The following is a 27,214-nucleotide window of genomic DNA, read 5'->3' as shown; positions in this document are numbered from 1 at the left end:
TAGTTTAAACTCTTTTATTAGGAAGTCGTTTTACAGTCTTTCAAAATAAAACATTCATGCGACAAAACTTAAATATTCATTTGAACAGAAATAAGTGGCTTCAGATGTTTCCACGGCAGCTTTTAAAACTGCCGTAGTATTCTCTATCTTTAACAAATCAAAACTACGTGTTCTTCTGATGTTCCTGCTGCAGACATTTGTTTAACTTAATTCAAACTGATGCTGATACAAGTTCCACAACAAGAAGAATCAAAGTCTGTGTGTTTTTTATCATGTGGTGTTGGTCCACGGATCTTTCCCCGTCTTCTCCTGGAAAACAAAGTGTTACGATCAGCGGTGTGAAAGCAGCAGACTTTAGATCATGTGTGAAACTGATTTTAAAGATAATAACCTACCTGGTACTTCCTGTAGTGTGTCAGGCTTCTGCAGTGCTGCAGTTTGGCTTCGTCCTCATCAGCGTAGATCAGCTGACACAAGTTACAGAAGTAACCAACAACCGGTCGAATAAACTCCGCTCCTGGAAGACATAGAAGATCATGTGCATTAATTTTTGCACAAATAGAAAATAATGTTCACAAAGGAGAACTATGAACATTGAACACTATGACTTTTTATTACTTTTTTCAACATACTATAATATGACTTGATGACATTTTTCAACATACTATACTATGACTTTTTTCGATATACTATGACTTTTTTACAACATATTATACTATGACTTTAAATTAAATTTTTCAACATACTATACTATGACATTTTATGAAATGTTTTGACATTTGTATGGGGCGTACTAAATCTTTTTCTGGAGTACTAAATAATATGGTGGTCCAAGCTCAGGGATTCTATGTTCTTACCAACAGGTCTGGTGGGTTCCTGCAGCTCTGCAGCGCCCCCTACAGGTCCAGGCCTTTGCTCTGAGTCCTGCAGCTCTGCAGCGCCCCCTGCAGGTCCAGGCTCTTGCCCCGAGTCCTGCAGCTCTGCAGAGCCCCCTGCAGGTCCAGGCTCTTGCCCCGAGTCCTGCAGCTCTGCAGAGCCCCCTGCAGGTCCAGGCTCTTGCTCCGAGTCCGGCAGCCCAACAGCAGCAGCATTCTGCAAACAGAGCACACATCATTAGTGAGCTTTCATCTCGTGTTCCTGACCTGCAGATATTCAGACACAGAGAGGCCAAGTCCCTCCCCTTCCAAAGGACTCCACGAGACTTTAATTCAGAAGAAAAGGTGGAGTAAACGGGGGTGTTGTTTTTTTTATCCTGTTTGAATTAAGCCATGACTTACACATACAATGTTTGTCAATTTAAAAGATAATTTAGGGAGTGAAGAAAGTCTCAGTTTGTCGTTGGACCACTTAGTTTAGCGTCAAACCGCTCGGTGAACTACATCTCTCGTCTCGCACAATATACGTCACCTCGCTCGCTCGCTAGCTTAGCTCTGCTCCCAAAACACTTACCTGAAGACTTTTAGCCAGCGTCTTTTTAAGAGAATCTCCAGTAGAGTCTGGTTCAGATGTCTCCTCCTTAACTTCAGGGGACTTTGGAGTCTTTTTGCCTTTACATACGTCCTTCTCTGGAGTAGGTTTTTCTTTACACCCATCTGTCTCTGAAATCTCTTTGTCCTCACACTCGTCTTTCACTTGAGTTGTTTTTCCTTTACATACACCCTTCTCTGGAGTATTTTTGCCTTTACATACATCCTTCTTTGAAGTAGGTTTGTCTATACACTTATCTGTCTCTGAAATCTCTTTGTCTTCACACTCATCTTTCACCTGAGTATTTTTGCCTTTACATACGTCCTTAGAAGGAGGTTTGTCTTTACACTCCTCTGTCTCTGATATCTCTTTGTCCTCACACTCTTCTTTCACTTGAGTCTTTTTGGCTTTACACTCGTCCATCTCTGGACATTCCTCAGTCGATCCGTCCTTTTCATGGATCTTTAGCTTTTCTTTGTCCGGAGTCTCTTCACTCTTCTCAGTGGCTTTCTTGTCTTTCTTTTTAGTCACAGAGTCTTCCTCGTGGGTCCTTTTTCTTTTTAACGCCTTGTTTTCTGGACTCGTTTTAGACAAAGATTCTTTTTCTAAAGTGGTTTTACTGCCCGAGTCTTTCTCCGGTCTTGTTCTGGTGGTCTTTTCTGACACGGCTTTGGCAACAGGTTCAGTTTCTGGAGTCTTTTTCACTTCTGGCTTCTTCTCTGGAGTCTGTGACTCCAGAGAAGAATCTTTGACTCCTGTCAAAGATTTCTCTTTGACAGTTTTGGACTTGGACTCTTTCTCTGGAGTCTCTTTAGACAAGTCTTTCCCTGGTGTGTTCTTAGACATGGATTCTTTCTCTGGAGTCTTCTTCGAGGATTCCTTCCTCCCCGTAGACTTCCTCTCGTCAGACTTGTCCCTGCTTCGTCTCTCGCTCTTCTTGCTCTCCTTCCTATCGTCCTTGTCCTCGACCACTGGAACCGGCCAACTGTGTAGACTAGGGAGGCAAGAAAACATTGATATGCTTGAGTATATGTGACATTGTGCGTTGAAAAAAATCACCTGCTTACATTATCCAAAATATATGGAATAGGGCTGCAGCTATCAATTACTTTAGTAGTCGAGTATTCTACTGATTATTCCATCGATTAATCGGAAAAAAAACTAACCGAGCCCAACAGCCCCTGTTGAAAACAGCACCACCTTGTGGCCGATCACACACACACACACACACACACACACACACACACACACACACACACACACACACAGATGGAGAGACGGTCAAAGAGAGACAAGTTACACACAAACAGACAACACACACACACACACACACACACACACACACACACACACACACACACACACACACACACACAGCCAGCTTGTGGCCGATCTGCACCATATTTTGCACACCACCTCAGAGGACCATGGGGTATTAGTGGGTCGAGTTGTGTTCACGAATGTTACTGTAACGCAACACTTCCTGTTTTTACTGCAACCTACAGGAAGTTGTTCTTCTATAACTTGCGCATTCATTAAATTATCAAAATGATTTTGAGAACTTTTTAATCAAGATTGTCCGGTGAGTCTACTTGCTAAATTTTCCTGCAGATCGGACTCACGCTCTAGGAGCAAAAGTAGGTTTTGCATAAATCGGGATTTTTTTTATTCAGGAAAAATAATATAGCCAAAAATGGGTGTGGCTTATGTGACAAGTTACAGCTGAATTTGGGTAACGCGTGGATGCCGGATGCTGCCTTGCATGCGTGGATCCATGCCGCCTCGGGGGAATTCTGTTTTGTTATATACAATAGGCGGTGGCCTACCATGCCTAAAGTGACTTGAGGAATCATTTCAGCCCTAATATTCAATCGTAACCACCGTATCCTGATTAAATGCTGGGGAACAAATGCAAAACTTTTTAGGCAATGACCGAATTGCCTCGAAGTACCGAGTATCAAAAAACGCCTCTTCATTCAATATCCAATTTAAATACCTAAGGAAGAAATCTCATCAGTGTCAATGAGCCAATCAGCACGCAGCATGCTTCTACCAAGCTCTAATAATGTTTGTGGGTGTGTCTACATCATAGCGACACGCAGGATAAAAAAGAGACGCTGGGACATAAATACGTAATATGTGTAATGCAATTTATTTTTGTTTTATCAAATTGATATAAAAAAAAATCATCTCGGTACCGGTGTCAAAGTCACTGTATTGATTATTAAATTTTTTTAACGCTACCCAGCCCTTATTGTATTATGTATCGTATTGCAAGATTCTTGTCAATACAGCCCAGTGACGACAGACAGACACGTTACAGACAGACACACACGTTACAGACAGACAGACACACACGTTACAGACAGACACACACGTTACAGACAGACACACACGTTACAGACAGACACACACGTTACAGACAGACACACACGTTACAGAGACAGACACACACGTTACAGACAGACACACACGTTACAGAGACAGACACACACGTTACAGACAGACAGACACACACGTTACAGACAGACACACACGTTACAGACAGACACACACGTTACAGAGACAGACACACACGTTACAGACAGACACACACGTTACAGACACACACACGTTACAGACAGACACACACGTTACAGAGACAGACACACACGTTACAGACAGACACACACGTTACAGACAGACACAGACACACACGTTACAGACAGACACACACGTTACAGAGACAGACACACACGTTACAGACAGACACACACGTTACAGACAGACACACACGTTACAGACAGACACACACGTTACAGAGACAGACACACACGTTACAGACAGACACACACGTTACAGACAGACACACACGTTACAGACAGACACACACGTTACAGAGACAGGCACAAACACACACAGTAAATGAGCAGAGAAATGTGAAGAGAAGAAGAGGGTCTCTGACCCCTCGCTGAGTCTCTTGTACGTGGTGGAGATGTAGGCACAGATTCTGTGGTTGTTGATCACGACTCGCTGACAGGCCAGCTCATTAACAACTCTCCGAGCCTCAGAAGAAGTCGACATCTCGATGAAAGCCTGAAACACACAAACACTGAAGATAAAGAGACGTCATCATATTTAAAAATATTTTATTTTCATATTGTTTTTTATTCCGCTCATAAAAACAGACACGTTTTATAATCCAGCCATAACTTACTGGCTGTATTATCTTACATATCCGTGATCGAAAAGGAGCTGGAAGACAAAAATCTTATTTTACCAGCTCCGTTCTCAGATGATACAACAAACTTAAAAAAGTCAAAACTATACTTCTAACTGAACTGCTTTGTGATGCACAAGTAGGACAGGTGTATCACCACTGATTCCCCGAACCGATTTCCCTCTAATCTGCTGAATCGTTAAAAGGATTGATGTATACATTACGAACTGACCCAAAAACAGTTACATTAATGTACTTTTTTATTTAAGATAAACACAATGAAGTGCAGCTCTACAGTCAGTGAGTTTTGGGAGACATGTCATTTCCATATCAGGACCCTATCTTGCACCCAGCGCAGCGTAAAGCCCGACCCAGGTCTCTTTACTAGTTTAAGACCGACCCAGTTGTCAGTTTCCCGTCCAGCGCCCACGTCGTTTAAACAACAAATGCACCTGCACCCATCTGTGGCCCATGGGCTTACAGGGAGGGGTGTTCAGGTGCATTCTGGGCGTGCTGGTCTTACAGGGAGGTGTGTTCAGGTGCATTCTGGGCGTGCTGGTCTTACAGGGAGGTGTGTTCAGGTGCATTCTGGGCGTGCTGGTCTTACAGGGAGGTGTGTTCAGGTGCATTCTGGGCGTGCTGGTCTTACAGGGAGGTGTGTTCAGGTGCATTCTGGGCGTGCTGGTCTTACAGGGAGGTGTGTTCAGGTGCATTCTGGGCATGCTGGTCTTACAGGGAGGTGTGTTCAGGTGCATTCTGGGCGTGCTGGTCTTACAGGGAGGTGTGTTCAGGTGCATTCTGGGAGTATTGCTATCTTGAGTCAGTGGGAAGTGATTGCGCCATTGACCAACAAAAACCTGGTCTAAAGTCAATAACGCAGCATTGCATTAGTAAAATGCTCCTATAGGCTCGTGCACAGCACACGCACACTATGCTTGTTACACACACAGGGACGCGCAGCAACGCACACACACACACACACACACACACACACACACACACACACACACACACACACACACACACGATTACAAATAAAAATATTAGGGTGTAAATCCTCCATCATAACAGCAATGCTCCAAGGTCCAAACGCGCCTGGCTTTTAAAGGGAATGGGAGATGATCTCTGATTGGTTGATTGCATGTTACGTCCAAAACACACCTCTGATTAATGAAGACACTAAGGACAACCCTTTAGGACCAGGCGTACGGCGCACGGACCCTTTTTTTCCGCCGTCAAACTAGCAAAAGTGGATTTGGACACGCCCTAAACACACCTGCACCAGGCGCTCCACACTGTGCGCTTAGATCGTTAAAATAGGGCCATTGGAAGTGAAAAGTCAAGGGATTGCTTTTAAAATGGCCATGCTAGTTTTTTTTTTTTTTTTTTTTGTATGTATATATATATATATAGAGAGAGAGAGAGAGAGAGAGCGTCTCAGGACTGTGCACCTTACCCCCTTATTTTGCAGTACTTATTTTATTTCATGTTAATTTCTCCTGCGTACATGTTGACACTGAAAAAGGAGTTGCTTTCAATCTCGTTGCCACGTGTATAACAACAATAAAGGCATTCTATTCTACATGAAAACAAGACCTTTGAGGTGTGTGTTTCAGGGAATAGTTTCTGACCTTGTTGCTTCGGGGGACCCTGTAAAAGTAGACGGCTGTCCCCAAACCTTTGACCAGACTGAGGAAGCTGGCGTCGCTGTAGGGAAGCGGCGGGATGTTGTTGAAGAAAACCACTCGGCCGGACCAGGAAGAAGACTGCAAACACACAGCGACACAACGCAGAATGGTAACGACAGAGTCTGAACGAGAGCCAACGGCATTATCACACGTAGAGTTGGGCCGATACTTTCTAACAACGCTGGCATCGTGAGTTTATGCATCGATCCGCAACCGCGTGACTCGGCCCTGAAGAAAATCTACCTTAAAGAAAAGTATTGATGTTTTTATTCCGTTACGACTGACTGTTAAAGTAGATAAAACAAAGGTCTATGGTGTTCATGCTCTGCATTCTGTGTTTAAAAAAACCATACAGCTGTTAAAAACATAATAATAAATATATTTTAAAGGCAGGGTTGGTAACATTTTCCAATAAAGATTTTTTATATATGTTTGAAATGGTCTTTGCACTCCACCAGCAATAAATAACTTCTGGGCTCTGAAGAATGAGCTAAGACCTGTCATCTGTAGCAGCTGTAATCCTGTAAAAACTCCCACTAATGCTGCCTTGCTGTGAGCTTGGAAAGCACCAATAAAATGCCTCCTTGTTTGTACCCATGGTTACCGCTGCCACGGCTACTTGCAACCGCCCGCCCTGCTAAAAAAGCCAAAGAAAATGAAGACTTTTGCATCATCATATGCACGCAGAGAGAGAGTGAGAACGCAATGCCACTTTTGCATTTTGCATTCTCTTCAGATTGTTTCCATCTAAACATAGCCTCAGAAAAAAACGTATTGGAACATCTCTATTCACGTGATGCCAATGTGTGTTAGTTACGTTTTATAAACTTTAATATTTACTACTTACTTTGTGTTTATCTTTGACTTCTTCACCTGCAACAAACAGACCAGAAGATACAAATCAAACGGTAATAAAAACAACATTTTTAAAAGATCTTTGCAGTGAGTCCGGTTTTAAGGACTATGCCGAGCTCCTGCCAGTCCCACTGGGTTACCGGTATCGTCTTGGGACTGGTCTTCTCCCAGTTCATCCAGAGTGATGCAGTTCTCCAGGTCGACTGGGAAATCTCGCTCCTCCTGGAGAACACACACACACACACACACACACACACACACACACACACACACACACACACACACACACACACACACACACACACACACACACACACACACACACACACACACACACACACACACACACACACACACACACAGATGGAGAGACGGTCAAAGAGACAGACAAGTTATACACACACACACACACACAGAGGACACAACAGACGGACGGATGGATGGACAAAGAGACATACCGAGAGAGAGAGAGACACACAGACACACTTAATTTAATAGTTGATGACAATTCCATTCATCTTTGCAGTTTCAACTAACTAAAACTATTTAAATATAACTCCCTGTAGATACTTTAACTTCCTGTTGCATAATGTAAGACTGACTTAGATAGCCCGCTGTGTAAAATGCATTTTATTGCTCTTTATTAAAATGTGATGTTCCAGTGCGTAGTGTGTCTGTACCCTGTTATCCTCCAGCCGACTCTCCTCTCCTTCCTCCTCCATAGATTCCTCCTCCTCTTCCTCCTTTCCGTCCTCTTCCACCTTCTTCTCCTCCGTTACTTTCTCCTGTTTGCCAGCCTCTCCATTCTTCATCTCCTCCTCCTCTTCTTTATCTGAAACAGACATCAGAACAGTTGTTTTATAAGGGTGACTTTGGGTTTTTAAAAACATCCACGTAATTGCATTTGCTAAACCCACCAAACTCCATGTAAATAAACAGTAAGTTTACACACTTCATTCAAAGTCGGCAGAAACAAAATAAAACTATGAAAAGCCATTTTGGGCCGTCTTTCCACTTTAACCAACCATCACAACTCTAGTTTTGGTTGAAATAAACACATAGTTTACTGATTTACATGTGAACATATGCTGGCTCTATACACACTAAAAGTATTGTTTTGTTTTTTTAAATGGAGTCTGGTGGGTTTAATGCTAGCAACTTCAGAGCTCTTTCTGGTTAAACAGAAAGGTCTTAAAGAGGTTTTAAAGGTCTATCTCTGTAGGGATCCATCCCATAATGTTGTCAGACACTTAGAATAATAATCAAAATAGGGTCCAGGTTGAAAATAAAACGAAATTACCCATTAAAATCTCTGTTTGAACATTTTCTGTTTTTCTTTTCCAGAACACAGCTTAGTTTGTATTTCTACCTTGTTCAGGTGAGTCTATTGTCTCTGTTTGACAGATGTTTTCCTCTTCTTCCTCCTCCTTTACATCAACGTCTCCCAGAGTGTCCACATCTTCATCCTCCACGCTCTCTCCATCCTCTCCGATCACCTCCATCCCCTCGATGTCGCTCTCCTCTGCAGACGACCTGCAGGTGATCACGGCCACGTTTTTACACACAAAGTCAGAGAACCAGCAGCCGGCGGTTTGAAACTACGGCTGCACGACGGGACGAAAATATGCGATAACGTTGTTGAATATGGTGATAAATAATCAGATAATAAAGTGTTCTCAGATCTGCTGCTTTCAGTATTCTGCTAAATACAACAAACTGCTTGTTGAATTTAAAATGTGTGTGTGTAAGTGTACAGTATATATATATATATGTGTGTGTGTGTGTGTATATGTGTTTGTAAGTGTGCATGTGTGTGTGTCTGTGTGTATGTGTTTGTAAGTGTGCATGTGTGTGTGTGTGTGTGTGTGTGTGTCTGCGTTTAAAAGTGTGTATATGTGTGTGTTGAATTTAAAACTAACTAAAAGGAAATCACTACCATATTTCTTTTACTGAACATTGACTTAAAAAAAGAATGACAGTCACATTTAAAGTTCAGTTTTCTAAAGATATTTTCTTTCAACTAACACAAAAAACTCTTTGGCGAGGATTGTTTCTGTCGGTTTTCTTGCCTGTACTGAAATATACATGTTCTTTTTTTATCTTTTTTTTTTAACATGCTCAAAATAAACTAATTAAATGAAATTGATATCGCAATGACGAGGGAAAAACGATTGTGCGGCCCTAATTTAAATGTTTTAAAACAGGAGAAACTCACTCTGCTTCCTCCTCCGTCTCCTCTTTGTCTTCCGCTTCAGGTTTGGAGTCTCTGACAGGATCAGGATCAGTCCTGCACTCGGAGGCTGAGGAGAGAAGAAGAAGAGGGGATATATCAAGTTGACTTTATCGTCCACTCTGCAATATTTGCCCAACATACAGAGGGATCGGATATAGTTTTCTCTCCGACCCGCGGAGCAATAAGGACACGTACAACAAGTATAATATAAAAGAGAAGTAATATATACAATACAGTAATACATTCTAAATAGTGAAAAGTTAAGACAAACAGAAAACTAAAGCAATATAGGGTTTAACGCTAAGGTAATCCGTCAAAAAAGTTACAAAACGTTAAAAGATAACGGAAAAATGTCACACGACTAAAGCGTTAATAACATTTAAAAAAAACTGTCAGAAAGGGTTAATATGTAAACAAAAATGTCAACAAAGATTATGATACGATGACGCCTTAACGGGCAACGTGGTTGTTATATTAATTTGCCCCGGGCCATCGGGTAACCCTTATTGTTGAGCCCTGCAATATAAAAAGAAAGAGTTCTATATATAGAGTAGAGATGGAGGTTTAATGGTTTAGGTGATTTGCTTTCACACCTGAGCAGAGACCAAGGTGAATTAGAGCTTAGAGAGGGTCCCAAAAACGTTATCACGTTATAACTGACGTTCTCAACTCCAATTCTGAGTTGTTTGAACTACAGAAATCTGTTTAGAATTATCTTAATGAATAATGCAACAAGGACAAAGCATGTAAACTGTTCTGTTAGTTTATTCAGACTGGAACAGATCGCAAATAGATCCGAATGAAGAAACCTCGACTTTATAAGCTCCCTCAGCCGAATAGCGTGGGTAACCGATCAAGGCAGCAACATAACCAAAGCCCTGGAACCATACAGGAGACTTTCTGGTCTCGATCACCTCATTAATACTGTCCTTCGCCACGGTCTGCAAAGCCGACGCACTGGCCGACAACACGCCGGATATAGGAGAGACCATATCTGCTGCTAAAGGACTCGTGGTTGCGCAGTTATCAAAGACAGTGCTTCAGATGTGGGAGACACGATGTAGCACAGTTTACCTCCCACTCAAGTCAGTGCAGGACATACACACAGAGCTATGGGAGAAACTGAAGAGGCATAGCTTTCTCCCCACCGAATAAGGCTAATAAAGTAATGATTAAAAAAAAACAAATGCTTGATCAAGGGCCCGGCCTGAGGATAGTGGCGGGAAATATCAAGTTCGGGCTCTTGCAGAGAATCTATAACCTGACTCCACCAGATGGATTGCTTCACATTAGCTCGGCATATCCATCTGGGAACTTTCCATTGGAGAACTTTTGGGAAGGGGCGAAAATCCTGGTTAGCTGATTGGATAAACCATCTGTCTATCACCACCTATAGTTGGCGATAGACGGGCCAAATCAACCAATCAGATCAAACTCTTGCCGAAACCAATCGGGAGAAGAGCAGAAACATCTTTTCCTCCGATTAAAGCTTCCAGTGCCGTTTTTTTTTTGCTCTTCTTTCAATGAAGGAATACTTTCTAATTCAGATAAAACTTGCAGCTATAGCTACGTTCATCTCATCTGTGGAAGCCACCACGTTGTTTAGACTGAACAGACGCTTCTCGTTGGCGTCACACCTAAACACACGCCTCAAAACCAATGCTGATTGGTCGGCCCAAATTTTCTCTATCTCAAGATGCCATGCCATGTGTGTGTGTGTGTGTGTGTGTATCCTTGTATGAATGAGTGTCTAGAGCCTAAGCTGCTGCTGAACTGTTTGAGTGTGTGTGCTGGGAGGGAGGAGAGAGAGAGAGTGGGCTGATGGCGCCCCTGTTTTTACTAAACTGCTTGTTTTTTAATTACTATGGACACCATGTCATTTGTAGTCTTGTGAAATTTTTATTTAACATAGTTAATTGTTTTTTAAATTTGTCATACCTGCCCAGGGAAATTAGCAATTGTTGCTATAACCTGGCCCAAGACATATTCTCGAGTTTAACAAGTTTAATGTTTATTTGTGCATTGTCCCGGTTTCAAATAAATCTATTTCCATTTCCATGATCTGCGAGTAGAAAATGGGAGCTCGCGAGATCAGGACGGTCTCGATAATCTAAAACGCTAACGTGAATCCAAACAGCTGTTCTCCTAAAGAGAAAAACCATTCTCTGCTGTTCATCTCGTTTTCTTACCCTTCGTCTCAGGCTTTTCGCTGGACCGGTTCTTCCCAGAGTCCCTGCTGCAGGACTTTTCTCTGGACCTGGAGTTAGATCTAGACTTCCTGTCTCGGTCAGACTTTTCTTTAGATTTATCTCTGGATCTGGATCTGGGGTTTTCTTCTTTCGTCGACTTTTCTCCAGACTTGGACCTGGTTCTGGCCCTGGCCCTCGTGTCTCTGCCGAATTTATCCCTGGATTTAGAACGGGACTTCCGGTCTCTGCTGGACTTCTCTTTAGATTTCTCTCTGGATCCAGACTTAGTTGTGGTCCTCTTGTCTCTACTGGACTTATCTCTGGACTTAGACCTAGACCTGGACTTCCTGTCTCTACTGGACTTATCTCTGGACTTAGACCTGGACTTCTTGTCTCTGCTGGGTTTCTCTCCCTCATTCTTCTTCCTCTCTTCCTCTCTGTCTCTGCTGTTTTTCTCTCTGGACTTAGACCTGGACTTCTCATCTCTGTTGGGTTTCTCTCCCTCCTCCTTCTTCCTCTCCTCCGCTCTGTCTTTGCTGGGTTTCTCTCCCTCCTTTTTCTTCCTCTCTTCCTCTCTGTCTTTGCTGGGTTTCTCTCCCTCCTTTTTCTTCCTCTCTTCCTCTCTGTCTTTGCAGGGCTTCTCTCCCTCCTTCTTCCTCTCCTCTTCTCTGTCTTTGCTGGGTTTCTCTCCCTCCTTCTTCCTCTCCTCCTCTCTGTCTTTGCTAGGTTTCTCTCCCTCCTTCTTCCTCTCTTCCTCTCTGTCTCTGCTGTTTTTCTCTCTGGACTTAGACCTGGTCTTCCCGTCTCTTCCGTGTTTCTCTTCCTCCTTCTTCTTCCTCTCCTCCTCTCTGTCTTTGCTGGGTTTCTCTCCCTCCTTCTTCCTCTCCTCCTCTCTGTCTCTACTGCTCTTCCTCTTCTTGGTCTCTGTCGTCTTGTCTTCCTTCTCTCTGCTCAGACTTCTCGTCCTCTTGCCCAAACTCATTCCTTCTTCGTACCTCTTGGCTGAAGTGACCCGCCTACAGGGAGAAGGAACGATTCACAGCCATCAATAATAAAAACTCCTGGACCACAATCATTACCCGTAGGTCCGTTGTGCGTACTCACATCAGACTCTTGTACTCTCCGGAGAAGGAAACGTTGATGACTTTATTGTTGATCTTCAGACCTTTGGAGGAATAATAATCCACCAGCTTTTGAGCATCCGGAGTATTTTTCATCTCTACAAACGCCTGAAAAACAAACACAGCTCACGTTACAGTTACAGTGTGGTACAACCACAAACACACAAAGATCAACAATGGACTAAAGACTTCGATATCTCCAGACTACGGCTGCACGATACGAGGAAAATACGCGATGGCGAGGACAGCCAGCCAGGTAACTTTACGGTCAGCGGAGAGAAGCCAGGGGTGAAGTGAGGGAGGAGGAGAGAGAGGCAGAGCAGTTTTGGGCAGTGGTGGCATAGGGGGTTAAGGAAGCGAGCTTGGGACCGGGAGGTTGTCGGTTCAGACCGATAAAATCTGGGTAGTCCCTCCCTCATTACCACCACTGAGGTGCCCTTGAGCAAGGCCCTTAACCTCCAACCGCTCCAGTGGAGCTGCTCAGTGGCCAGCAGGTCAGACTGTGGTTGCACTGGGCAGCTTCCAGGTATGAATGTTGAACTGTGTGAATGTGATCAGGTCTTCGTTGCAAATAAGAAGTTGTTCTCAATTGATAAATAAATAAAATGAAATAAAAAAATAAAAAAAACCACAAGACAGCAGCGTCACATTTTGTGTTGTTTTTGCTAACATTTTCGCAACAGATTAATTAATATGCATCGGACTCAGTGTGCAAGGTCTGTGTGGTGAAGAATTATTATAAAGACAGATGCAATGTGCAATAGAGGGCGGATCGGGCCGCATTTTTCTGTCCGAGCCCGGCCCGTGTCCGACGAGAGCAGTTACCGAACCCGGCCCGAGCCAGAGACAGGCATTAAGATATTTCTGTCTTGTTCTCATCCCAATGACACATACGTTTGTTTGTGTGGAAAGCTTTAATTAAGCAACTGTAGGAAGGCATTCAGAAATGTCAACAGATGAGGCATCAGCACACACGGGGCAACAAGCGCACGTTAACAGATAATAAGCTGTTTTAAATTTAAAATGTTCAATGCCTTATCGCGCTAATGTGACCGAGCCTGACCCGAACCCCAACATCATTTCTAAATATCTGTCCGAACCCGGCCCGGGCCGTAGGGTCCCAACGGGCTCGGTTTGGGTATCCATCCTCTAGTGTGCAAGGACCTTAACTGCTCTACCGCTGCCTGCTTCGCTTCGTTAGTTTGTGGAACTTTTAAAACGTGTGGATCAGCGTTTCCCAAAGCCCAAGACGACGTGATTAACTCAATAGTTAACACATAATAGATTAATCTTTACAGCTCTACACTTAATGTACAGTACGTTTTTAAGTAAGTATGTAAGGAGGAAAGGAAAGATGAAAGGAAGGAGGCTAGGATGGAAAGAAAAGGGAAGGAAGGAATAATGGAAGGAAAGTAAAAGGAAGAATAAATAAGGAAGGACGGGGAAAAGGGAAGGAAGGAAAGACCACAGAAGAAAGGAAGTACGTACAGTACAGGCCAAAAGTTTGGACACACCTTCTCATTCAATGTGTTTCCTTTTTATTTTCATGACTATTTACATTGTAGATTCTCACTGAAGGCATCAAAACTATGAATGAACACATATGGAATTATGTACTTAACAAAAAAGTGTGAAATAACTGAAAACATGTCTTATATTTTAGATTCTTCAAAGTAGCCACTAAGAGAATGGTCACGCCCCAACATTTACATAGGCTACACAACTGACCTGAGATCAGGTAGTACATTTACATAGGCTACACAACTGACCTGAGATCAGGTAGTACATTTACATAGGCTACACAACTGACCTGAGATCAGGTAGAACATTTACATAGGCTACACAACTGACCTGAGATCAGGTAGAACATTTACATAGGCTACACAACTGACCTGAGATCAGGTAGTACATTTACATAGGCTACACAACTGACCTGAGATCAAGTAGTACATTTACATAGGCTACACAACTGACCTGAGATCAGGTACAACATTTACATAGGCTACACAACTGACCTGAGATCAGGTAGCACATTTACATAGGCTACACAACTGACCTGAGATCAGGTACAACATTTACATAGGCTACACAACTGACCTGAGATCAGGTAGAACATTTACATAGGCTACACAACTGACCTGAGATCAGGTACAACATTTACATAGGCTACACAACTGACCTGAGATCAGGTAGAACATTTACATAGGCTACACAACTGACCTGAGATCAGGTAGAACATTTACATAGGCTACACAACTGACCTGAGATCAGGTAGAACATTTACATAGGCTACACAACTGACCTGAGATCAGGTAGAACATTTACATAGGCTACACAACTGACCTGAGATCAGGTAGAACATTTACATAGGCTACACAACTGACCTGAGATCAGGTAGTACATTTACATAGGCTACACAACTGACCTGAGATCAGGTAGTACATTTACATAGACTACACAACTGACCTGAGATCAGGTACAACATTTACATAGGCTACACAACTGACCTGAGATCAGGTAGTCTTCCGAATCTAGGTCGCGCAGATCTCTGCTATTCCATTACAAAATTCACTTCTGAAACTTTTTTATGCGAGAAATCAACTATGTAAGACTCAAATATGGGCCGTTTTACGAAAATGGATGGCTAATTGCAAATTTTGTCCGACTGTGTGTCGGAGTTCAGCTGCCGGTGCTGCCTGTGTTGCTGCCTCACCGCCCGGCCTGCCTTCCTTCACAGACCCCGGCCTGCTCTGAGGTACTTGGAGCTCCACGACTGGCAGCCCACAGCACTCCATACCCACGCAAAGTCACCGGTTTTTGGATAATGGACTACTAAACGCTGGTGCTCTGACAGAGCTCCAGGGCCTGCAGCTCCCCTCTTCCTGCTAGCTAAATGCCCGGTGTGTGTGTGAGTGAGAGCACGGTCAGCGAGCTTGTTACGCCAGCAATCTCTTACCACAGGTTCCAGTTAATCTTTTAATGTGTGTAATTATAATGTGTTGAGTTATTTAAACAAACGATTGGGTAAATAAACGCCGCTTGTCCGCGAGTCTCATTGATAGAGCCTGCGGCTGGATGTAGCTCTATCAATGAGAGCTAGCTCCTCCTAGAATTCCTCTGAAATTCACAAATATTCATTAACTTGAAATCAGACACCGTTGTTAGCTTTATAAGACATTTAGGGAGATGTTGTATAAGTGGCGTGACGAAATTCAAACTGTAAATATAAACAAATTACGCTGAAAATGAAGCTAACTATCCGTGATTTGTAGCTAGCTACACATAGCTAGGAGTGAAGGGACAGTCATAGCTAACGAAACCCCCGCTGTTCACAAAAAGTCATTAACTTGAAATCGGACACCGTTGTTAGCTTTATAAGACATTTAGGGAGATGTTGTATAAGTGGCATGACAAAATTCAAACTGCAGCAGCGTTTGGTAGTCCCTGCTGTGGGCTGCCAGTCGTGACGGAGCTCCAGCTACCTCACAGCAGGCCGGGGTCTGTGGAGGAAGACAGGCCGGGCAGCGAGGCAGCAACACAGGCAGCACCGGCAGCTGAACTCCGACACACAGTCTTATCAAATTTGCAATAAGCCAGCAATTTTCGTAAAACGTCCCATATTTGAGCTTTATATAGTTGATTTCTCGCTTAAAAAAAGTCTCCGAAGTGAATTTTAATAACGTAATAGCCCAACAAACAATGTATAACTTTGCAGTGAGACCTGCTGTCGAGTCTCCCATGTGTTTCTATGTAGTTTTCTCAAACCAATCAGCGCGTAGCTCATTCTGAATATTCATGAGCATACCATATTTGGAAGAAAAGCTCTTGTTCCAAATAGAGCCATATTCACAGGGTAGTTAAGGGCCTAATAAAATATCATTCGGGCAATTTTCAGCCCAACCAATGTTACATACCCCATTAGGAGACCTTAAGGAACAGTGTAAAATACCCTATATGATCATTCTATCACCCCTTTAAACACAAACGTTTACAGTGTGTGAACAGCCACACAGTTAATCTGGCTGAACGTCTTCCCAAGACTGTGTGTGTGTGTGTGTGTGTGTGTGTGTGTGTGTGTGTGTGTGTGTGTGTGTGTGTGTGCGTGTTCGCGTGTCTGTTTGTGTGTCTGTTCGTGTGTGTGTGTGTCTCTGTTCGTGTATGTGTGTGTGTGTATCTGTGTGTGTGTGTGTGTTTTCAGATTCTTTAAAAAGTATGTGAACTGTAACAAAAAGGATATAAAACACATACCACCCTGGGAAAGTACGGTATGTGTCTGCACGTTACAGATCAATGATGGAGTACGGCTAAAACAATACATAATACAGAAAGGTAACGCAGGTGCTGATCACTGGAGGTACACTTGAAAATAAGAAAAAAGTGTCGCACACTATTTGGAGAAGGCCTGAGGGCTGAAACAAAGAGAGATAATTATGTAGACAGAGGGTGCGACACTTTTTTCTTATTTAAGTCGACCTCCAACGATCAGCACTTCACTACAACTTTGTAAAGTGTCTTTGAGTGTTAAAAAAAAAAGCGCTATATAAATAAAAGGAATTATTATTATAATTACTTTTCTATATTACAGTATATATTGTGCAACACTTTGTTATTAACAAGTATGGCTGAAACAAACACAACGATGGCGATATAAAACACGAACAAACCTGGGAAAGTGTACGCCTGCAAATGACAGATCAATGATGGAAGTATAAAAGTATATATAATATAAAGTATAAAAACACTTTACAACGACGTGTTCTCTCCCTCAACAAATGAAGACACACACGAGCCTGAACAGAGTTCCAGTGGATCACAGTGTCCACTTCTACTTACGACAGGGTTCTTGCACCCTTTTATAAGTCAAATATAATGCTTTTTAAGACCACCACAAATATAGTTTAAGACCTAAAAATGTTGTCTAAAAAATATTTGATAGGAAAGAGAATTTTTGGATCACATTAGGTGTGCTGCTGACAGGGCGCTATTTTAAAAACAGCTTCTACACGTGAAAGTCACGTGAAGAAAGAGTTGCATCAACAGACCTTAGACGGCAGGAAGAGCGTGTAGAGCGGCTCTCCGAAGCGTTTGACGATGGTGAACAGGTCCGATCGGCTGTCCTCGTCTGTCGGAGCCGGAGAGAAACTCAACACCCGGGAACTCTGGGAGGAGAAAGACTTTGTTTACCTCCTGCAGAGGGCAACGTCAGGGCTTTATCTTTATTGTCCCAAAGGGGAAATTATGTGTGTGGACCTCTGCGCACGCACACACAAACACAGACACACAGACACACAGACACAGACACATATAATTTATCTAAACTTACAATGTATGAACTAAGACTGCTCGAATATGAAAAAAAAAATAAAATCATCATGATAATTTTGGTCAATACTGAAATCAGGATTATTAACACGATTACACGTTGACTTCAAACTTTTACCCCCAAATTATTCCTGACTGATAAGAGCCAATCAGGAGGGGAATACTGGCGTCTGAGTGCTTGTTTGTGTCCGTCCAGACTACAAAGCAACCTCGGAGACTTTGGAGAAAGAACAATGGAGGACAGTAAAGCTTCTTATATACTGGACGCAGCGCATTACAAATGTGACGTCATGAGATCGCCGTGAGTATTTATAGCTGCGCTGGTGGTCGCGACACTAGTTGCAGTCTTCTCCTGAACAGCGGTGGCGCTAATGAGCAAATGCTACCGACGCTGCTCTTTCTACGGACTAGAAGAAGAAGAAAAAGGTCAATAACGGCAGAACTGGCAGCAGCTTTGACCTCAATGCTCCGATGTGATTCAGTGACCTACTTCGTCAGATCAAGCCTTTCATTCAACATAAAAGAGCTCATCTTAACCCAGTAAGTTTACCAGAGAGACTTATTTATTTATTATTTATTTAATGTTTATTTGACAGGGACAAATGCATAGAACATTGCTTTATAAAGAATACAAAGTAGATGCCATGCATACAGGTTTATAGCCATGACTAATTTGCAACCCCTGTCCCTGGTTAGACTTTTAAAATTAAACTTGCAGTCACTCTGAGTGTCCTGACATCCGGTTGTCGGCGAACTCATTCAGGCCTCCTGTTTCCGCTTTGTCGCGCGCCGCTGAAGAAAAAAAAAAAAAAAAAAAAGCCGTGCACGACCTCGGCTCGTGAGCCATAAATCGGACGCGCCGGCCGGATATTACTTAATTTTGACGTCACGATGTCGCGCGCCACCTTGGATGCGTCTAGTATATAACGGCCTTAAGAGCAGGGATTCATTATCTTGGAGCAAAGAAGAGGTGGAACTGGTTCTGATAGGTCTGTAAGATATCCAACCGATAAAACTGACATCAGAGACAGACAGACAGACAGACAGACAGAGAGAGAAAGAGACAGACAGAGAGAGACACAGACAGACAGAGATACACAGACAGAGAGACAGACAGACACACAGAGACACAGACAGACAGAGAGAGAGAGAGACACACACACACAGACAGGAGGTTAACTGTAAACGGTCTGGGTGATGCTTGAATCTGCCCTTGTGTTGCCTCAGCGTTGTGATTGGCTGGATTAAATATCTACCTGGAGGAAGTTGAAGGTGTGGGAGACGCTGAATTCCATCGGCTCTCCGTTCACAGTTGGAGGATAGTTGGCGTGGAACTTCACCAAGTCCTTGGCCTGATCGACGGAGCCCAGCTCCACAAACGCCTGCAGGGTTCAGCACAGGTTGATTACAGACCTTTTTCACAGCAAACATGTTGACATGTCATAGTAGGAAAAGCACAGGTGTATTCAAAACCATTAATGATGGCTGCATTCCACTTAGGAGAGACCCTGGTATTAAACCATTAATGATGGCTGCATTCCACTTAGGAGAGACCCTGGTATTAAACCATTACTGATGGCTGCATTCCACTTAGGAGAGACCCTGGTATTAAACCATTACTGATGGCTGCATTCCACTTAGGAGAGGTCCTGGTATTGTGCATGCTGACTCACTGAAATATCTTACTGGGACACTTGTTAAGGTTATCAATTTCAGCTGTGCTTTTCCTACTATGACAAGTCAACATTTCTGCTGTGAAAAAGGTCCATGAACAGAGAGTTATGGTTCACTGAGCTGCATGTGTGTCTGAAGGGAGGGATTCTTTCATGCTTATATTTAGGGCTGGGTAAAGAAATCATCAGTTCCCTACTTTCATTGAATTTGGTTGTTTTATTCAATTTAATAGCACGAGAAGGGTAGGTATGGACTTATCTAACTCTGGGGGATACGGGGAATGAGACAAAGTCCCAATAAGTTGGCGTGTTCCTTTAAAACATACAAAACATATAGATCCAAAAGAAACATCAAGTAAATATTTCTCAACACTGAACACACAGAAGTTATTTGAACTATTGTTGAAATGTTTTTGAGATATGCTCATTTTTTGAGTGTTGAGGCATGTTGTCTGTTTCATGTGCAGCTGATTACAAACTGTGATTACTGTAGGCATGCTGTTACACACTGCTGTGTGATAAACCACGTGGACTCACTAGAGATGGAAACATGAGGATCTTGACGATCTTTCCAAACGGTTCCACCAGTTTCCTCAGGTACGCCTCGTCAACGGACTGAGCTGGGAACTTCACACACACCACTTTACCTTTCTCTGCCGCCTTACAGGACACACACACACACAATGTATTATTTAAGAGTTCACACAGCAGCAGATGAAGTTAACTGTAATGCCGTCTGACTTCTTTTGGAGTCTTTACCTTCTTTTGGGGTTTTTTATGCGGCTGTTGCTCTGTTAAACACACAGAAAAACAACACGTTAGTGCAGAAAACAAGGAGGCCAATCGGACAAACACTGATAGAGAACAACAAGGTGTCTTTACTGGAGCTCTGTTTGGCCGTCTGGGGCGGCTGGGCGGGCTTTTCTTCATCCTTCCTCTGCTCCGATTGGTTGTCGACGCTTAAATGACAGAGCAGTTGTAGTTAAGATGTTGATCTGTAATCTGAGCATCTCGTTATTAAACCTTGATACCGGTTCCTCCTTGTTAAACAGCGTTTAGTTATTACGTCCACAGTTTTTACAGACATGAGCAGTGCATCAGTTTGTCGTGTTAGGTTGAAGCGATGTGGGACACTGACCTGCTGATTGTCTCCATGCGACAGTCCCAGCTAGGAAACCTGCAGAAGAGACGGGACAGAGTGATGAAAAAACAAATAAATTAAATAAGTCTGATTGCATCTCCATCGCTACGTTTTGGTTTTTAGGCGTTTGAGTTTTGAGCCCAAAGTGATCTGGGTGCACCAAGTGTTTTTATCTCCAGTAGAAGAACTAATCTCTGTTTTAGGGCTGGGCGATATGGAGAAAATCCAATATCACGATATTTTTTACCAAATATCGATACCGCAACGAAATTGTAGTGTTGACTATCGGTGGTTTCACAAAATATTTACACAATGAGATTTGTGATAAATAATAATCAGTAATGTGGATATAATGACTAAGTAGGGTAAAGGCAAACAGTTACAACAGCCTGGTAAGTAAAGTTATGACATCACTTTACTGTACCTTTAAAACCAGGAAAAGACACTTATGCCATATTACGATATCCAAAATCTAAGATATCTAGTCTCATATCACGATATCGATATATTGCCCAGCTCTACTCTGTTTAAACTAACACGCCCAAACCAAAAGATCTCATCATCATTCTGGTAAACTGGACATAAGCAGGAGGCAGCGTGGAGACTCCGCCCACTGCTGGTGGTTGCCAAGGTAACGTTAGAAGCTTTAAGTCTCAGAGAGCGAGACGTCGTGACCGATGAGACCCAATCAGGAGGAGAAACGTTGGCGTCAGTGTCGGTGTAGCCCAAGGTCTCATCTCGCAGATTTCCAACCAAAACAGTTCAGAAGTGTTTCCAAAATGTCTCCGGTTTAGGGGCTCGGAAGTTAAGGCCCGAGCAAGAACAGTCTTTGCTGGGTTGTGTTGGTGGCCATGATGTCGTGGACCTCCTCCCCACGGGGTTCGGGAACAGTTTGATTTTCCAGCTCGCTCCGTTGGTGATGAAGGAGTTGGCTAAGGCTTATGCTAGCGATGCTAAGCCCACGTCACGACCAAACGTTAGCGATTGGTTACGGCAGATCCAGAGGGGCTCTGGGCAGAGCCAATAGTTTTAAACTTCAACAGAGGACTCGCCTTCAAGGAAGTTAAAACTTGTCAATGGAGAGTGGTCAGACAAATAAAATGGACCAGTCTGGTAGGACCAGGCTAGTGGACCAGAGTCTGTATGGTTTCGTCTGTATTATCTTGTTGAGTTTTGACTTTTAATGTACAGTATGCATCTATTGTTGAGTTTGTGTCCTGTACTGTCTCTTACGTATTGGTTGCCGAGTTTTATGTATTTTAAAAAGGCCCATCGGGATGGGCATTGCAAATTAACTCAGGCTATATAATTGCTGTTTATGCTACATACTTGTCCCTAAAATAAAATAAATCACGGGATGCTTTAAGCTGGGCGGGACTTTTCGTCTCAGGACTTTGACCCTGTGTTTTCACTTTATTCATTTAAAAAGGTCCTATGCCATGCTGCTTTTTGGATGCTTTTATATAGACCTTAGTGGTCCCCTAATACTGTATCTGAAGTCTCTTTTATATAGACCTTAGTGGTCCCTAATACTGTATCTGAAGTCTCTTTTATATAGACCTTAGTGGTCCCCTAATACTGTATCTGAAGTCTCTTTTATATAGACCTTAGTGGTCCCCTAATACTGTATCTGAAGTCTCTTTTATATAGACCTTAGTGGTCCCTAATACTGTATCTGAAGTCTCTTTTATATAGACCTTAGTGGTCCCCTAATACTGTATCTGAAGTCTCTTTTATATAGACCTCAGTGGTCCCCTAATACTGTATCTGAAGTCTCTTTTATATAGACCTCAGTGGTCCCCTAATACTGTATCTGAAGTCTCTTTTATATAGACCTTAGTGGTCCCCTAATACTGTATCTGATGTCTCTTTTATATAGACCTCAGTGGTCCCCTAATACTGTATCTGATGTCTCTTTTATATAGACCTTAGTGGTCCCCTAATACTGTATCTGAAGTCTCTTTTATAGAGACCTTAGTGGTCCCCTAATACTGTATCTGAAGTCTCTTTTATATAGACCTCAGTGGTCCCCTAATACTGTATCTGAAGTCTCTTTTATATAGACCTCAGTGGTCCCCTAATACTGTATCTGAAGTCTCTTTTATATAGACCTCAGTGGTCCCCTAATACTGTATCTGAAGTCTCTTTATATAGACCTCAGTGGTCCCCTAATACTGTATCTGAAGTCTCTTTCCCGAAATTCAGGCTTGGTGCAGAATCACAGCCACTAGAGCCAGTCCCACAATGAGCTTTCCTTATGATGTGCCATTTCTGTGTCTGTAGCTATTGAGGAAGAGAGAGGGGGGGCAAGGTGGAGGGTGGGGGTGTGGCCTTGACCAAATGCCATGCTTCGCTTGTTTGCAAGCCATGATGTCTCGGTCTTTCTCATGGGGGGGCCAAATTCTCTGGGCGGGCAAAGCAAAGAAAGGGGACCTTGCTCCTTATGACCTCATAAGGAGAAGATTCCTGATTGGTCCATCTGAGCTTTCATTTTCTCAAAGGCAGAGCAGGATACCCAGGGCTCGGTTTACACCTATCACCATTTCTAGCCACTGGGGTACCCTAGGCAGGCTGGGGGAACACATATTAATGTTAAAAAAACCTCATGAAGTGAAATTTTCATGCCGTGGGACCTTTAACATTTCAGTCACCTAAAAATATACTTAAAGACACTCAAAGGGGTCGGCTGCCGGCTTTGCAGCTCTGCAGAGAGGAACTTACTGCTGCAGAAGGTTAAGCTGTCCGTCTGCATGGTGAGGCCCGTTTATATGTTTCTCCCACACCTGAAACAAAACAAGAAGAAGCAGCATGAATAAATCGGTCTCACTCGACTTGCTTCTGAGAGCTGCAGCCCCCCCAGTCAGACTCTGTAAACAGAGAGGTTTCGAGGAGCTTGTCAGGACTGGGGTACTTACCTTCATGGACATCACAGTGATATCACACAGAGAGCACGAGTACGGGAACGTCGGCGGAGACGCCCCGTGGAAGTCCAGAGCTTCTTTCTTGGAGGGCATGGAGGCTGCGGTCCGGCTGCTGCTGCTAATGCTCCGGATGGAAGAGGTCTCAGACTGACGGGGAGGATTCGGGCGCTGCTCTTCAGGAGGCAGAGCCGGGCCCGGCTGAGAGAAACGGGAAGGACGAGTTCTCTTGTCTCGTCGCGCTGCTGAGCTGAAAGAGGGTGGACCCTGAGAGGAAACAGCACCAGCGTCTGGGCCAGTCTTACCATAATCAGACAGCACTGGTCTGTGGTCGTAGTCCAGAAGGGCCACGGGAGCCATGTCTGAACCGGTCCTGATATACTCAGAGAGTCCTGGTCTAAGATTGTAGTCCTGAGAGGAAACTGGGACGGCGTCTCTGCCTGTCTTACCATAAGAGGGTCCAGGACTCAAGTTCAAGTCCAGAAGGGAAACTGGAGCGCCTTCTCTGCCCATCTGTCCGTAATCGAAGAAGGGGCCTGGTCTGTGCTGGAAGTCCTGAGAGGAAACTGAACTGTTGTCTCTGCCGGAGAGGCCAAACTCTGGCGGTGCCGGGCTAAAGTTGTAGTCTAGAAGGGAAACTGGAGTGGGATCTTTACCCTTCTTGCTGTAGTCAGAGGATCCCGGTCTGGGATTGTAATCTTGAGAGGAAACTGGACCGTAGCCTCTGCCGGTCTGGCCAAACACAGACGTTCCCGAGATAAGGTTGTAGTCTAGAAGAGACACTGGAGCGGCATCTTTACCCGTCTGGTTATAATCAGAGAGACCTGTTCTGTGTTGGAAGTCTTGAGAGGGAACCGGACTATAGTCTCTAACCGTCTGGCCGTACCCGCAGGGTCCGGGTCTGTGCTGGAAGTCCACCACGTAGCTGGAGGACAACGATGACGATGTTAGGTCAGTTCTGCCGGAGCTGCTGCCGGTCCTGGGATTCCCCCAGTGGTCCAGCTCCGACGTCTCAGGGCCCGGTGTCTCCGGGTCCAGCGGATAGCGGGGCAGATGGCTGCGGGGGGGATTCCAATCGCCGGCGGCGCCATCGGAGGAGGAAGGTTGGGGGTTGACAGCAGGGAGACGGGAAGAGCTGGGGGGATATGAGGAAGAGGAGGAAGAGGAAGGAGACGGAGCAGTGGAAGGGAAAGGTTTGATGGTTCCCCTCTTGCCTTTGATCTGCCGGAGGACCTGAGGCAGGGACTCGACGGTCAGGACGTCTTCGGGAAGCTCGGCCAGCAGAGCCAGGTCGGCCGGCTCCAGCCCGCAGCTGCTCAGGATGCTGAGGGCGCCGTCCTGCGACCACGCAGCACCTCTGGAGGACGGCCTGGAAAAGTCTCGCTCCGACGACGAGGCTTGGTGGCGGTCCGAGGAGCCGTACCGTCTGTGACCAGGTCTGAGATCGGAGTCAGAAGGCGGGCGTCTGTACGGGTTGTTGTTGCCGTTGTTGCGAGACATGGCGGGGAGGAGAAACGCTAGGGGGCGTTTCCTGCAGACAGAAGGTGTCAGGGAAGACAGGAGATGTAACAATCGGACTTACAGTGACGTTAACGCTTGCGGAGGATTCATGGCGAGAGGGAAAATCGCAGCTGAAAACATGAACACGCGGGAAGACGAGCTGCTCAAGTCTCTGGGAGTGAAGAAGTACACACGTAAAGAAAAATAGAGTTGATTGTATGAAATACTCCAAATAACCATCTTACCAACGTGTGTTACTTGCACTTTACTTAAGTACAGTTCTTTAGAAAGTACAGGCTCCTGCAGCTGTAAAATGCAACGTATACATTAATGCAGCAGGACTATTAATCCAGAAACATCAGAGAGAACAGTAGAACACTTACAGGGGACATTTTACTGCAACATACACATTTTTATTTCAGTGAAGTTTTGATTACAGGACTTATTTTCACAGTAGTAGCACTTTTACTGCAGTTAAGAATCAAAGTACTTCCCCCACCTCTGGTTTTATTATTATTATTATTCATTTTATAAATAGCACACACACACACAGAGAGACACACACACACTCACTCACACACACACACACACACACACACACACACATGCACGCAGGCACGCGAGCGCGCGCACACACACACACACACACACACACACACACACACACACAAAAACTGTTTTAATGTATTTTTGGGGGGTATTTTGTAATTTGATGGTGTTGTACTTAATATCTGCAGTAAAGCATCAGAGTACTTCCCCCCCCACCTCTGGTTTTATTATAATTCATTATATAAATTGCAGCTTTAATAAATCTGCAGTCTTTAACAAACTAAAGGCTCACAGTAAACCTGCTATAACTATAAAAGGCTAATTAATCAATAAACCATCAACAGAAACATGTACGTGCCATGTGTCAAAAACAACAGCATTTCCCTCTGACGTGTAGAGGAGATAAAAGTATAAAAACAGAGAACTTTTAATTGTAGTGGAGTGTTTTTACAGTGTGTATTAATACTTTTACTGCAGTAAAACCCCTAAATGCACGGCTAAAAACCGACAGAAACATACTTACCTTAAACTAAACACTCAGATTAAAGTGTAGACCAGAGAAGTGTCCAGTAGATCTCAGTCGGAACTACTGTGGGAGTTTAAATCTCTGATGTAAACAAACCGTATGCAGGAAGCTAACAGCGTTAGCTCAGTGAGCTAAAGTTAGCTAACATCAACAACAGTTAGCTTGGCGGCTACCAACCGACAGAGACATGTTTTCTACCGGTTCTTACCTTAAATTAAAGTCCAAACTCTGTCACGTTAAGCACGCAGTCACTTTACAAAGAAATGTTGTTTTTAGCGAAGACAAATGCAGAAAAGCGAGCTGTGGTTGACAAGCTAACTGCTAGCTGCTAACTGACTGAAGCGTCCTTCAGGTCTTCTTTGATTTGTGACGTTCGGTAACAGCGCGATGACGCATTTACGCCACCTGCTGCCGTGGAGGCGAACGTAGAGCGAAAATAAAATAAAATAAAATAAAATAAAATAAAATAAAATAAAATAAAATAAAATTAAATTAAATTAAATTAAATTAAATTAAATTAAATTAAATTAAATTAAATTATTACGGATTGCGGATTCCGTCCTGGTCGTGGAACAACGGACCAGCTCTTAAATCCTGGAAAATGCCCAACCGGTCTACATGTGTTTTGTGGATTTGGAGATACTGTGGGAGGTGCTGCGGGAGTATGGGGTGAGGGGTCTCTACTCAGGGCCATCCAATCTCTGTATGACCAAAGTGAGAGCTGTGTCCGGGTTCTCGGTAAAAGTCGGACTCGTTTCAGGTGAGGGTTGGCCTCCGCCAGGGCTGCGCTTTTGTCACCAATCCTGTTTGTAATATTTATGGACAGGATATCG

At 43.7% G+C, this 27,214-nt stretch overlaps 1 protein-coding gene across 1 annotated transcript; it reads right to left on the bottom strand.

Moving 5' to 3' along the window:
- Positions 1 to 26,733, bottom strand: LOC114563298 (cingulin). Its single transcript, XM_028590142.1, has 23 exons — positions 26,590 to 26,733; positions 23,804 to 25,337; positions 23,610 to 23,671; positions 20,886 to 20,924; positions 20,630 to 20,706; positions 20,507 to 20,538; positions 20,285 to 20,407; positions 19,331 to 19,456; positions 17,795 to 17,911; positions 12,736 to 12,860; positions 12,513 to 12,647; positions 11,632 to 12,158; positions 9,425 to 9,509; positions 8,579 to 8,742; positions 7,890 to 8,041; positions 7,350 to 7,431; positions 7,202 to 7,227; positions 6,298 to 6,432; positions 4,412 to 4,542; positions 1,450 to 2,461; positions 858 to 1,092; positions 396 to 517; positions 1 to 309 (listed from the first exon to the last, which is right to left on the bottom strand). Exons 2-23 carry the CDS (start codon positions 25,304 to 25,306, stop codon positions 271 to 273), a joined length of 5,049 nt encoding a protein of 1,682 aa, XP_028445943.1. The 5' UTR covers positions 25,307 to 25,337; positions 26,590 to 26,733; the 3' UTR covers positions 1 to 270.
- Positions 26,734 to 27,214: the final 481 nt, after the last annotated feature.

This window comes from Perca flavescens, chromosome 10 (genome assembly GCF_004354835.1).
Source record: "Perca flavescens isolate YP-PL-M2 chromosome 10, PFLA_1.0, whole genome shotgun sequence".
Lineage (NCBI taxonomy): Eukaryota > Metazoa > Chordata > Actinopteri > Perciformes > Percidae > Perca > Perca flavescens.
The sequence above is the reverse complement of the archived record's forward strand: the minus strand, read 5'-3'. Positions and strand labels throughout refer to the sequence as shown.